The 14,161-nt window shown below is 42.1% G+C and overlaps 1 protein-coding gene across 1 annotated transcript; it reads right to left on the bottom strand.

Moving 5' to 3' along the window:
- Positions 1–6,496: 6,496 nt before the first annotated feature.
- On the bottom strand, positions 6,497–9,231 carry DEFB115 (defensin beta 115). Its single transcript, XM_058685199.1, is given in 2 exon segments — positions 6,497–6,770; positions 9,138–9,231. Coding segments are annotated over 2 exon segments (333 nt in total). The 3' UTR covers positions 6,497–6,531.
- Positions 9,232–14,161: the final 4,930 nt, after the last annotated feature.

The raw sequence follows: 14,161 nt of genomic DNA, 5'->3' as shown, positions 1-14,161 counted from the left end.
GGAAAATGCAAATTATCGCCATAATGTGATGCCCCAATACAGTTATCAGGTGGTTAAACTGAAAAGATATACAACAGCAAGTGTTGGCAGGGATGTGTACCAACTAGAACTCCCGTCGTGGTGGGAGTATAATTGGTTCAGCCAAATTGGAAAACTGACGGTATCTACTAAAGATGATCAATTACATGCCTTGTGGTCTATCATTCCTAGATATACACTCAACAACAAACAATATGGACATATTTCACTGTAAGACATGTTCCAGGGATGTTTATAGCATTGCAATTTTTACTAGTCAAATATCGGAAACAACCAAATGTCCATCAAAATTAGGATGAATAAATGACTTCTGGAATGTTCATAGAAGGGAATGCTGCACAGCAATGAGAATAATAAACTATTGTGGTATGTAACAACATGGAAGAATCTACACGTGTTCCACTGAGCTTAAGCCAGATACAAAGGAGAGTTTTCTGAATGATTTCAGTTCTCAAAAACTTTTTAAAAGCAAAAGAAATTGGTAGAAGTCAGGATCACGGTTACCTTTTTGGGATAAAGCATGATGGGAACCCAAATGTGGGAACAAAGTCTTTTCTTACTCTTTGAGTCATACTTTCTCACCTGGGATGAGGCTGCTACCTCAGGTTCTATCTGTGGAGGGCTATCATTTGGGTTCTTATAGGCTGGTCAAAAGGACCAATATTGGGGCGCCTGGGTGGCGCAGTCGGTTAAGCGTCCGACTTCAGCCAGGTCACGATCTCGCGGTCCGTGAGTTCGAGCCCCGCGTCAGGCTCTGGGCTGATGGCTCAGAGCCTGGAGCCTGTTTCCGATTCTGTGTCTCCCTCTCTCTCTGCCCCCCCCCCATTCATGCTCTGTCTCTCTCTGTCCCAAAAATAAATAAAAAACGTTGAAAAAAAAAATTTAAAAAAAAAAAAAAGGACCAATATTAAAATTGTTGTTGTACTCATCATTCCTTAACCAAGGATTAAACCCCTTCTTTCTTCATCTTCCACTAAAACAATTAAATAATATATGCACATATCAACATCTGGGTCATCAAACATGGCCAGATGTTTCTGAACTTTAGCTTGCTCTTAAGCCAACAACTACCTTATCTATCGACAATCTGTATCCAGAGAATACTGCCTAGTTATTACACAAGTTATTCTCATGTCTGGGGAGAACAAAACAACCCTTAGCTTATTCCCACCTCAAGGAAGGACTCATGGTGGGATTACCTGGCTCATAACTATTTTTCTAGGTATATGCATGCTGGATCCTTCTGTCCCCAGCACACATGTTACCCATTTGGAAAGAGCTCTCCTGACCACCTTATCTTAGGAATTTGCAGAGCCCAAGTCTGAGGAAGGCCATTTTGAGAAGGCAGGCCAGCAACCAGATGGCAGGCTAACCAACCATGGTACTGGCTACAGAGCCAGAAATAACCCTGTCCTCCTGTGGACTCAGCTACAGCCCCATCTGACCGTGATCTTGTTACCAGCACCATGTCAAAGGACCTGGGATGAGTCACACCTGCCTTTGCCTCAGGTAACAGGCCCATGGGCCTTGCTCCAATCCCTCTCAGCCATGGTTCAGAAGCAGTCCTGCCCACACAAGAAACCCAGCAGGAGACATCTATACACGCCCCTGGAGGGCATAACTATAAAAAAAAAAAAAAAAGCAATTAATCAATAAATCTCATTTACAAAATCATCAAAAATAATTAAATACTTAAGAATAAATCTATCCAAAGAAGTGAAAGACCTGTACACTGAAAACTATAAAACACTGATGAAAGAAACTGAAGAAGACACAAATAAGTAGAAAATAAATACCTTGTGTTCATGGATTGGAAGAATTAATATTGTTAAGGTGCCCATACTACCCAAAGCAATCTACAGATTAAATGCAATCCTTATTAAAATTCCAATGGATTTTTTCATAGAAATAGAGAAAATAATCCTAAAATTCATATGGAACCACAAAAATCTCCAATGAGCCCAAGCCATCCTGAGAAATAAAGCTGGAAGCATCACATTTCCTGATTTCAAATATACCACAAGGCTATAGTAATCAAAACGGTATGGTACTGGCATAAAAACAGACACATTAGACCTATAGAATAGCCCAGAAATAAACCCGCTTATGTATGGCCAACTAATCTTTAAAAAAGGCACAAAGAAAACACAGTGGGAAAAGGCTAGTCTCTTCAATCATGTTACTTGGAAAACTGGGTATCTACATGCATCAAAATAAAATTGGACACTTATCTTATACCATACCAAAAAACATCAACTCAAAACTGATTAATGACTTAAACAGAAGACCTAAAACCATAAAGCTCTGATCAAAAAACATAGGGAAAATCTTCATGACATTGGAAATGATTTTGTGGATTAAAAAAAAATTTTTTTTTAATGCTTATTTATTTTTGAGAGAGGAAGACAGAAAATCCCAAGCAGGCTCCAGATTCTGAGCTGTCAGCACAGAGCCTGATGCAGGGCTCGACCTCATGAACGGTGAGATCATGACCTGAGCTGAAGTCAGACACTTAGCTGACTGAGCCACCCAGGCAACCCTGATTTTTTGGATTTGACTCCAAAAGCATAGGCAACAAAAGTAAAAGTAAGTAGACCACATCAAACTAAAATGTCTCTGCACAGCAAAGGAAATAATCAACAGAATGAAGAGGCAACCTCCAGAAGGAGAGAAAATATTTGAAAACCATACATCTGATAAGAAGTTAATATCCAAAATATGTAAAGAACTCATACAGCTCGGTAGCAAAAAATCCAAATAATCCATTTAAATAATGGGCAAAAGACCTGAGCTGACATTTTCCCAAAGATGACATGCAATGGTCCATAGTTATATGAAGAGGTATACAACATCACTAATCATCAGGGAAATGTAAATCAAAACCACAGTGAAATATTCATTCAATCTGTTAGGATGGCTATTACACCAAAGACAAGACAGAGAACAAGTGTTTACAAGGACGTAAAGAAAGGGGGTTGCTGGTACACTGCTGGTGGAGTGTGAATCAATACAACCATCATGAAGAACAGTACAGAAGCTCCCCAAAAAGTTAAAAATGAGGCTATCTTATGATCCAGCAATTCTACTTCCGGGTATATATCTGAAGGAAATGAAAACAGTTATCTTGAAGAGATATCTGAAGTCCCTTGATCACTGCAGCATTATTCGCAATAGCCAAGATACGGAAACTACCTAAATGTTTGCCAGTGGATGAATGGATAAAGAAAATTTGGTATCTAAATATCACATGTACATATACAAGTACACGCATTTACAGTGGAATATTATCCAGTGTTAGAAAGAAGGAAATCCTCCCATTTTGGAAACTTGGATAAACCTGGAGGACGTTACGCTAAGTGAAACAAGCCAGACACAGAAAACAAATCCTCTATGATCTCATTTATATGGTGAATCTAAATTAGCTGAACTCACAGAAAAGAGCAGAAAGGCGTTTGCCAGGGTTTGGAGGAGGAGAAGGTAGGCACAAAATGGAGAGACGTTGGTCAAAGGGTACAAACTTTCAGTTATGAGATTAAATTCTGGTGATGTAACATACAACATGGTGACTGTTATTATTAATACTTTATTTTATACTTGAAATTTGCTAAGATTGCAGATCTTAAGTGCTCTTATCTAGAAAAAAAGATAACTATTTGAGGTGATAAGCATGTTAAATTAACTAGATTGTGTGTTCATATATCAAATCACCACATTATGCCTTAAATATAAGCAAATTTTATTTGTAAAAAAATTTAAAGTAAATAAATAAAAGGGCCCTTCTGGTGGCGAGGAAAGAAAGAATATACATGGCTTAGGGCAGGTAGAAGTATTGTTTAGGTGTTACTTACAGAGAAGCATGTTTGTCTGGCAAGAAGAAGCTTCTCAGCAAAAGGGGAAGCCTATTTTTAAAAAGGGTGAGGGGGTGCCTGGGTGGCTCATTCGGCTGAGTGTCTGAGTCTTGATTTCAGCTCAGGTCTTGACCTAAGGGTTCATGGGATTGAGCCCTGCATCGGGCCCTGCCCTGATAGCATGGAGCCTGCTTGAGTTCTCTTTCTCTCTCCCTCTCTCTCTCTCAACGTGAATAAATAAACATTTAAAAAAAAGGAGAGAGAGGGAGAAAAAAAAGGGTGAGAAACATTAATTTCAAAGAACACAAGTTGCTTGTGAGGTCCATGGTGGGAATGGAAAGGGAGAGTTTGAGGTGAACAGGGATTATCACAAAGGAAGTATAGAACTGTGTAATCATCATACAGCTTTTGAAGAGTTTGAAAGGAAAAATAAAAATTTCAGATTTGGGTTTTAGAAATGATCCACTGGCAACTATATGGAAACAATGGAGAGAGTCAAAGGGATGATGGGAGACCAAAAGACAAGTGGGATATAAGCGTTATAGTATGTGTATTAACACTTCAAAGTATGTGTATGTGTATGTATGTTGTATTAATACAACAAAGTATCACAGGCTGAGTGGCTTAAACAACAGACATTTATTTTCTCACAATTCTGGAAGCTAAAAAGTCCACGGTCAAGGTGTCGGCAGAGTTGATTTCCTCTGAGGCCTTGTTCCTTGACCTGTAGATGGCTATCTTCTCCCTGTGATTTCACGTGGTTTTTCTTCTGTGTCCTCACCTCCTCTTCAGGTGAATGCCAGTCATATTGGATTAGGGTTCAGTCTAATGATTTCATCTTTATTTAATTGCTTCTTTAAATTTAGACTCTATCTCCAAATGTGGTCATGTTCTGAGATACTGGGGATTAAGACTTGACCATATGAATTTGAGGGCACACAGTCAGCCAGTAACAATGGGCAAGAAAAGATGATGGCTGAATGGGAATAGCAGAGGCCGGGATGGAAAACAGGTGCTATGGAGGCAGCCTTGGAAGGTCTTTGTAGCCGACCTGATGTGTAGGGGGCAGTGAGGAACAAGAAGGTAACTAAGATATATTTTAGGATTATGGTTTGAATACTTAGGTTGAGGCCAATTTCCTGTTTCTCCGTCTTGTCATCCTCCATGCCTTTGCTTTCTAAAGTGGAATCTGAAGTCATGGATCCAGAGAGTGGATTTTTACCATAATGTGAAGAATAAAGAAGGCTTTGGGAGTTGAAAGGCTTATGGAGTTTATTACCTAGTCCAACACTTTCATTTTGGGAGTGGGCAAAAGGAGGCTCAGAGTAGTAAGGGGATAGATACAGTCACATTCTATTAGTGCACCTGAATTTCCGCTGCACCCTTTTCACTTCTTTGGGACTATGGTCTGGAGGCATGTTTATACAACCCTCTGACACCTGCGTCCGTTTGTAGGCATAATTGCTCTAGCCAAAAATGCAGAAAAACGTGTACAAGAACAGGTGGCTTCTAAGGCTTTTCTGCAGCCGTTGGTGTGGTCTGGGTTAACGTTTAAATATTATTTGGCATCTCTGTGCCTAAGTAAGCAGAGATCCAGATCCATTGGCCTCTGAACTAAGACTGCTAAGTGGGAACAACTCCTTCCTTAACTGCAACTCGGGATCATTTCTATTTGTGCCTGGATATGCAAGTTAGGGCTGGATTTGTTACACATTTTAACCACAAGGAGGCTCACAAGTCCTTGCCTTCCGCCACACCTTCCACATTAAAGAGGTTGGGTTCTGGGTGCTGCAGTAATGATTTTCCACTGGGAAGAAGCATAATGTCTAAACTCGGGCATCATGGGTTCAAAATCCTGCTACTGAACTATTAGCTCAGTGGTCAACGGTACCTGCGGCAAGTCGCTTAAACTCTCTGTGACTTGGTTTCCTCTTCTGGCAAAGAGACATAAAACTACGCTGTTAACCTCATGGAGCTGTTAGGACAAAAGGAGACTATGTATGTAACATGCTTAGGATAAGGCCTTGCACCCATAAGTTCTCAGTAAATGTTGAGGATTTGGGAGGTTGTTTTTTTTTTTGTTTTGGGGGTACTGGTTGTTTGTGTGTGTGTGTTTTGTTTTGTTTTACTATTTGCCCCTTTCATTTGGGTAGGGTGGCAATGGTTGTTTCCCAGTCAGAGGGCACGCCAATCTTTGGAGAGCCAAGTGCGATTAGGGAACTGGGGTAAGGGATAAATCCCAAGAGTGAGCCCATGAGGCAGAATCTTGGGCTAAACCTTGAGCTAAAGAGGCAAAAGAAGACCTCTGGACCAAACACACTGACCTACCTCAAGAGTCTAGGATGAGGCGTTAGATAAGAATGTGTGGCTCAGATGGAAGCTGCGTTAGCCTGGAAAACTTCCATGTTGAGGGACCTAGCAGCGCCTGGTCAGAGGCTTAGGAATTCAGAATCTAGATCCTATAAGACTGTCTTACAGTGAGAACCAGTAATATCAGTCAAACCCTGGGACAACCTAGAGATATCAGGCTACAGAGGACTAGAGAGGCAGGACAGAAAGAGAGCTGGAATGAGCATATTTTCTTTAATGGATTATGTGAAGACACCCAACAGGTGTCTAAGGAGCTAGGGACAATGTAGGTCCTTTACTGACTCATTATTCTGGCTGTTAAAAGTCTTACGTCAGGAGTTGGTGGATGTCGAGTTGTTCTTGCCTTAAACCGACATCTTATCTGTTGTTTCTCATAAGGGTTTAAGGATATGTGCTTTCCATCAGGGATGCAGCAAATTCTTTTTGGCCCACATTTTTCTTTCTTCTTCTCATTTTCTTTGCAAGATTGCCTGCATCTGCCAATTCTATAACTGCACCTTTTGACCCATCCATCTATCAAAATAAACAAAAAGATGAATAAACAAAATACATGAAAAAGAGTAGACTATTCGACTAAGGATGTTAGTATTATAGTAATAATGGTTAGAATGAACTACTGAAATGTAATGGCATTCTTGGGAAAATTAAATAAGTCTGTCCACGTAGAAATGCTTAATACTGGTCGCGACATGTACAAGATAAGAGTAGTTATCTCCTTTCCTTCAACCAGCTCTAACTGGACTTTAATTCTGTACCTGTGATGTTTTCACCTGTCGTTTTTCAGTCTCACCAACACTCGTTCCTCCTTGTCCCCAAATCTAGGTGCCTGCCAAGGAATGGACCTATACCTTTAATTTCCTGTTTTTGCCCCACTCTGTTCATTATTCACTCAACAGTGCTTTGTTGAACACCAGAGCGTGTCCCAGGCACTGTTCCAGGTGCGTGACCCAAATGACACCCTAGAACAGGGCTTTGAACATTGAAAGATCAGTGTATATTGCCGACCTGCAGGCTGATATTCTGGATGGTGTAAAACTCTGCACTTAGATGACATTGTGGCTCGACCTTATCTGGATCTATAAAACACAGAGTACACACCCAACTTCCCCAACACCCTGGGTTCCTTTGAGAGATCATAGTATCTTGATTCCCTCTATTTGTGTTTTTCCCCAAACTCCCCTCCTGGAAGATAATTCCCAAGTCTCTCTTTCTCTCACTTGGATGTTCAGAATGAAAAAATCAGAATTAAGATGACTCTGATTCCATGAATCAATGTGCAAATTCTTTCCCCAAAATGTCTTTTGCAGCTCTAATTCCCTCCCCAAGACCAATTAGCCCTCACTAGAGTTTAAAGCAGGCTGAAACCAACTCAGTATTAGCCCAGAATTACCTTGTTTTGCTTCTAGAACAACTCAGTGATTGACAAAGATTTTCAGTTTGAAAAGCTGATCCAAGAGAGGGTGCAGCTTCTAGCAGCAATAATCCAAAAGGAAATCATGAAAATAAAAATCGTAAACTTTAGGGATGTCTGGGTGGCTCAGTCAGCTAAGCATCCCACTTGGGCTCAAGTCATGATCTCACGGTTGGTGAGTTCGAGCCCTGCATAGAGCTCTCTGCTGTCAGGGCATACCCGCTTCAGATCCTCTGTCTGCCTCTCTCTCTGCCCCTCTCGTTCTTGTTTGCTTGCTTGCGCGCTCTCTCTCTGTCTCTCAAAAATAAATAAACATTAAAAAATACCTTTAGGGGTGCCTGGGTGGCTCAGTCGGTTAAGCGTCTGACTTGGCTTAGGTCATGATCTTGTGGTTTGTGAGTTCGAGCTCGAGCTCCGCATCCAGTTCTATGCTGACAGCTCAGAGACTAGAGCCTGCTTCGGGTTCTGTGTCTCCCTCTCTCTGCCCCGCCCCCCCCCCTGCCCCGCCCAAGGATAATCATTAAAGTTTGTGGTTTTTATTTTTTTTTAACGTTTATTTATTTTTGAGAGACAGAGAGGGCAGGCAGTGGGGGTGGGGTGGGGTGGGGTGGGGTGGATAGGGGCAGAGAGAGAGATACACAGAATCTGAAGCAGGCTCCAGGCTCTAAGCTGTCAGCACAGAGCCCCTCACGGGGCTCAAACTCATGCGCCGTGAGATCATGACCTAGCCGAAGTCGGATGCTTAACCGACTGAGCCACCTAGGTGCCCCTCTCAAGGACAAACATGAAAAAACAATAAACTTTAGAATCCCCAGGAAGCTTAAGCAGAAAATATTTCCGTCAGAAAGTTCTTCACTGCTCAGTCATGAAATCTATCATATTGTTAGAGCTATGGCCATGTTCAGTCTGGAATCCAGAATCACCTGCCTTAGCCCCAGCTCCACGCCTTGAGCCTGTTTTCACAAAACTCCAGATATCGGGCGTCAACCTACAAATTTTTCACTACACGTATTCTAAGACAAGAGCAAGAGACCTCTCCTGATTGCTTTAAAGGAACATTCAAATCCACATAACAATGGAGAAGCAAAGTAATGGGACCTGTTATTATCAGAGGCAGTAGCAATTGAAAGTAGGTTGGAGTGAGAGACACCTGGGATGAGACCCCGTTGACATTTGGGACAAGGATATTAAGGACACCAGGGATGCTGCAGTTGCTTCTGCATACGGAAGGGACATCATATGAGAAACTTTGGGCTCCGCCCATATTTGCCATCATGAAAAACACCATAATGGTCGGAAGTGACAGACCACCCTTATTATGGGACGTAGTCACTATACCAAGGCTTTTCACTACATCTCAGTTATCTCTGTAGATTGTCTTCACGGCCGCACATGATCAGTTTTTCAATAATTCTATGCGTAGAACCCCATTCTCACTCCCTTTTCCCTCCTCTCCATGGTCTGGTTACCTGGGGAAGCCTAAGCCAGGAGCACAAGGACAGGTAAGGCCAGGAACAAGAGTTTAATGTATCCTGAGAGGGAAGAGGAACGATCCGGCAGCATACTGATGTGCCAGGAAAGGTTGGGCTTCACTCGGATTTTATTGTCTTGGGTGAGGCTGAGTCATGGACAATAAATCAGAGAAGGGCAGACCGCCCCACCACCCATCAGCTTGTGGGTTAGCAACATAAATCGATGATCCAATGTTCAGAGCCCTTCTCGAGACATCATCTGGGAAGGCGGAAGGCATTAATTAGCAGAGGACCTAGAAGTCTGTCACGAGTCTGTGACACTGTGGAGAGAACGGACCCACTTTCCAAGAAGCCTTTCAAGCTCCTCTCCTTGGGCAATGGAGCCTCCTCCCTTATGTTCTCACAGCCTTTCTGCTTCCTTCTTTCTGCCATAATGTTTTTCATGTTGAGTCGGGACTAAGGATTTTTCTAGTTCATCTCCCCTATCAGACTGACATTGTCAAAGGCAACTTTTGACAGTGAGCCCCTGAAGGTAGAGACTGGCTATAATTTCTGTATATCCAGAGGGTCCAATGCACGTTTGTTGAAAACAATGAATTAATGAATGCATGTTGGTATTCACTCATACCCTGATAGATCTTAGAACTGGCATTTCTCAGCTATTTAAATGCAGCCTCAGAGAGTGGAAGATGTTTGCCTCGGGTCATACTGCGGGCAAGAAAAAAACCAGACTAAGACCCACCTAACCCAGCCCAACATCCAACTCTTTAACTATGCCTTTACTCCTTATTTCCTACTCCACATCCTTAATACTGGCTCCTTCTGCGACTTTCTTAGACTTCAGCCATCAAAGAGTACAGCAAAAATACCTACCCTCCCCCCTCGCCAGATTCTCCAACAAAAAGGGGAGACTGCCTGGGCTCCATCAGTAAGTGTGTCTGTGAGTCCATTGGGTTTTCTTTTTGGAGTCCTTAGTCTGTGGTATAGTCATTTTACACCTTTTGATGGGCCGAGGGCTCTTCCAGTCTACTCTCTTCTTCTTTCAGTTGCAGGTATCAGGGACAGCCTGGTGCATATCAGGAGACCTGTTTTGCCCTTGATATCCAAGTAGTCCCTTCTCCAGGAAAAGCAGTGAGCGTGAAGCCATCCACTGAAGCCTTACTGTCTTTCAGTAGCCATCGTAAGCACTTTGCATACATGAGCCCCTAGAATCCTCACAGGATCCCGATAGGCAAATGTCATTTGCCCAGGGTTACACAGTGCTTAGGAGTGAGGTCTGGATTCGGGTCTGGCTTACTTGTTTCAAGAGCACATGTTCTTTCTATTACCCTGGGGGGATTATGCCTGAATAGCGATGGAAGGAGGGATCTATTAACCTGAAAAGCAGTGATGGGTGGATGAGAGGTAGGGTCACTATCTTCTGAAAGACATGTTCTATGCAGGCCTAGAGGGCAGAACCAGAAGTCTTGGCTGGAAACAGCAGCGGGGCAGGTTTTCACTAATTGGACAGACCTCTGATGATTAGAACCATCTGAAACTGGTCGGACCGTCTGGGAGATGGGGTGGTCCCTGGTGTCCAAATGCTACATACGGAGTCTGCCTGACCACTTCTCTCAGGTCCTGCAGGGAGGACTGGTGAACTGGCTGGTGTGAATCTGTACTAGACAGAGTTCTGAGAGAAGAAGAAAGCAAATTCTTGCATTCCGATGGGGGTGGGAGACGACAAATACGTAACACTACAGCCTGTAGATAATATGGCAGGTTGTTAAGTTTGTAAGAAGATACACAAATGACTAAAGTTTGGGCTAGGAAATTGATAAAGACCATTCTCTGCAATAGAACTCAAGCTCAGAAAGGTCAATTGACTTTCTTTTTTTTTTTTTTTTCAACGTTTTTTATTTATTTATTTTTGGGACAGAGAGAGACAGAGCATGAACGGGGGAGGGGCAGAGAGAGAGGGAGACACAGTATCGGAAACAGGCTCCAGGCTCCGAGCCATCAGCCCAGAGCCCGACGCGGGGCTCGAACTCACGGACCGCAAGATCGTGACCTGGCTGAAGTCGGACGCTTAACCGACTGCGCCACCCAGGCGCCCCTCAATTGACTTTCTTAAGGCCACACAGTTGGTAAGCCATGAAGTCCCAAATGACTCCAAATCCATTGCTCCTTGCAACCAGGGGAAAATGTCTCACCAAACACATACATCTTCTGGCTCTGTCTTCGTTTTTTTGTTTACTGTAAATCTTATCTTGAAATTATTATAGATTAAGAGGGAGTTGCAAAGACAGTAAAGAAATCCTGTGTAGCCTTTACATAGTTTCCCCAAATGTTGTTTTGAATAACTACAGCACAATGTCAAAACAAGGAAACTGACGTTGGTGCAATGTTTATGTATATTTCTATGTCATTCTATCACAGGCATTGTTTAGTGTAAGCAATCAATATGCGGAACTGTTCAATCACCACAAAGATCTTCCTTGTGCTACCTAGCTCCCTACTTCCCCAACATCCCTAACCCACAGCAACTAACAAGATAGTCTCCATTGTTCTAATTTTGTCATTTTGAGAATGTTATATACATGGAATCAGACAGTACACAACCTTGTGAGATCACTGCATCTATCAATAGTTGTTTCTTCTGTCACTGTGTAGTATTCCATGGTACGGATATACTACAGTTATAGAACATTTGGCTGTTTACAGATTTTGGCTATTACAAACAAAGCTGATATAAATATTTGTGTACAGATTTTTCTGTGGACAAAAGTTTTCATTTCTCTGGATAAATGCCTAGGGGGTGAGTGCTAGCTTTATTTAAATTTTTTTTTCAACGTTTTTTATTTATTTTTGGGACAGAGAGAGACAGAGAGACAGAGCATGAACGGGGGAGGGGCAGAGAGAGAGGGAGACACAGAATCGGAAACAGGCTCCAGGCTCCGAGCCATCAGCCCAGAGCCTGACGCGGGGCTCGAACTCACGGACCGCGAGATCGTGACCTGGCTGAAGTCGGACGCTTAACCGACTGCGCCACCCAGGCGCCCCGAGTGCTAGCTTTAAAAAAAAAAAAATTGCCAAACTATTTTTCAGAGTGCCTGCACCATTTAACATTCTCGCCAACAACGTATGAGAGATTCAGTCTCTCCTCATCAGCATTTGGTATTGCCATGGTTTTAAATGCTATCTGTTCTAACGGATAATGTGTAGTATCTCCTGCTGGTGTTAATTTGCATTTCCCTAATTGCTACTGATGTTGATCATCTTTTCTTGTACTTAGATGCCATCCTCCTTGGTGAAATCCCTGTTCATTTGCCCATTTTCTAAATGGAATATTTGTGTTTCTTATGAGGAGTATGTCTTTACTTTTTTATTGAAGCATAACTAACATACAGTGTTATGTTAGTCTCAGGTATACAATATAATGATTCAACAATTCTCTACATTACCCAGTGCTCACCATGGTAAGTGAAGTCACCATCCGTCACCAAACAACGTTATTACGATCTTACTGACTCTATTACCTATGCTGTACTGTTCGTCTCCATGAATTATTTATTCTGTAACTGGAAGTTTGTACCTTTTAGTCCCCCCTTTTTCTATCTATTTCACCCACTTCTCCCCAACTCCCCTCTGGCAACCACAATTTGTTCTCTGTATCAAAGAGACGATTTTGTGTGTCTTTTTCTTTGTTTGTTCATTTGTTTGGTTTCTTTTTTTTTTTTTTTTAACGTTTATTTATTTTTGAGACAGAGAGAGACAGAGCATGAACGGGGGAGGAGCAGAGAGAGAGGGAGACACAGAATCAGAAGCAGGCTCCAGGCTCTGAGCTGTCAGCACAGAGCCCGACGCGGGGCTCGAACTCACGGACCGTGAGATCATGACCTGAGCCGAAGTCGGATGCTTAACCGACCGAGCCACCCAGGCGCCCCTGTTTGGTTTCTTTAATTGCACATATCAGTGAAATTGTATGGTACTTGTCTTTCTCTGACTTATTTCACTTAGCATAATACTCTTTAGGTCCATTCACGTAGTTGCAAATGCCAAGATCTCATTCCTTTTTACAACTGAGTACCATTCCATTGTGTATACATATATCACGTCTTTTTTCTCCATTCATCTATTGATGGACACTTGGGTTGCTTCCATATCTTGGCTAATGTAAATAAGGCTGCAGTAAACATAGATGTGCATACATCTTTTCAAATTGGGTTAATATCCAAAATATATTAAGAACTTATACAACTCACCACACACACACACACACACACACACACACACACACAAATAATAATCCAATTAAAAACGGGAAGAAGACCCAAATAGACATTTTTCCAAAGAGGACACACAAATGCCCAACAGACACACGAAAACATGCTCAACATCACTCATCAGTAGGACAATGCAAATCAAAAACCACAAGGAGATATCACCTCACACCTGTGAACAACTAAAATCAAAAAGACAAGAAGCAGCAAGTGTTGGTGAGGATGTGGAGAAGAAGGAATCCTTGTACACTGTTAGTGGGAATGCCACTATGATCCAGAAATGCCACTTCTGGGTATTTACTCAAAGATAATGGAATATTTTTAATTGTTGAATTTTGAGAGTTGTGTATGTACTCTATTCGAGTTCTTTGTTGGCTATGCAGTTGGCAAATAACATCTTTCAGTCTATGATCTCTTTTAATCCTTTCCATCTTTTTTTATTCATTACCACACCTAGTTACGGTTTTCTTTTTTGACCTTTTTTGTGGTGGCAACATTTAAGATCCAGTCCATTGGCAAATTTGCAGTATATAATACAACAGTGTTAACTATAGTCAGGTTGTTGTGCAACAGAGCTTCAGAATTTACTCATCTCGCATAATTCAAATTTTGTACCTCCTGAAACCATCTCTCCACTTCCCCCTCCACACAGTCTGACGACTGAGAGCCCACATGTAAATAAGATGGTGAGGTATTTTTCTTTTTTTCATCTGGCTTATTTCACTTAGCATAATGTCTTCTGGGTTCACGCACGTTGTC

Source organism: Neofelis nebulosa, chromosome 9 (genome assembly GCF_028018385.1).
Source record: "Neofelis nebulosa isolate mNeoNeb1 chromosome 9, mNeoNeb1.pri, whole genome shotgun sequence".
In the NCBI taxonomy this organism is placed as follows: domain Eukaryota; kingdom Metazoa; phylum Chordata; class Mammalia; order Carnivora; family Felidae; genus Neofelis; species Neofelis nebulosa.
Note: the sequence above shows the minus strand (reverse complement) of the source record. Positions and strands in the feature narration are given on the sequence as shown.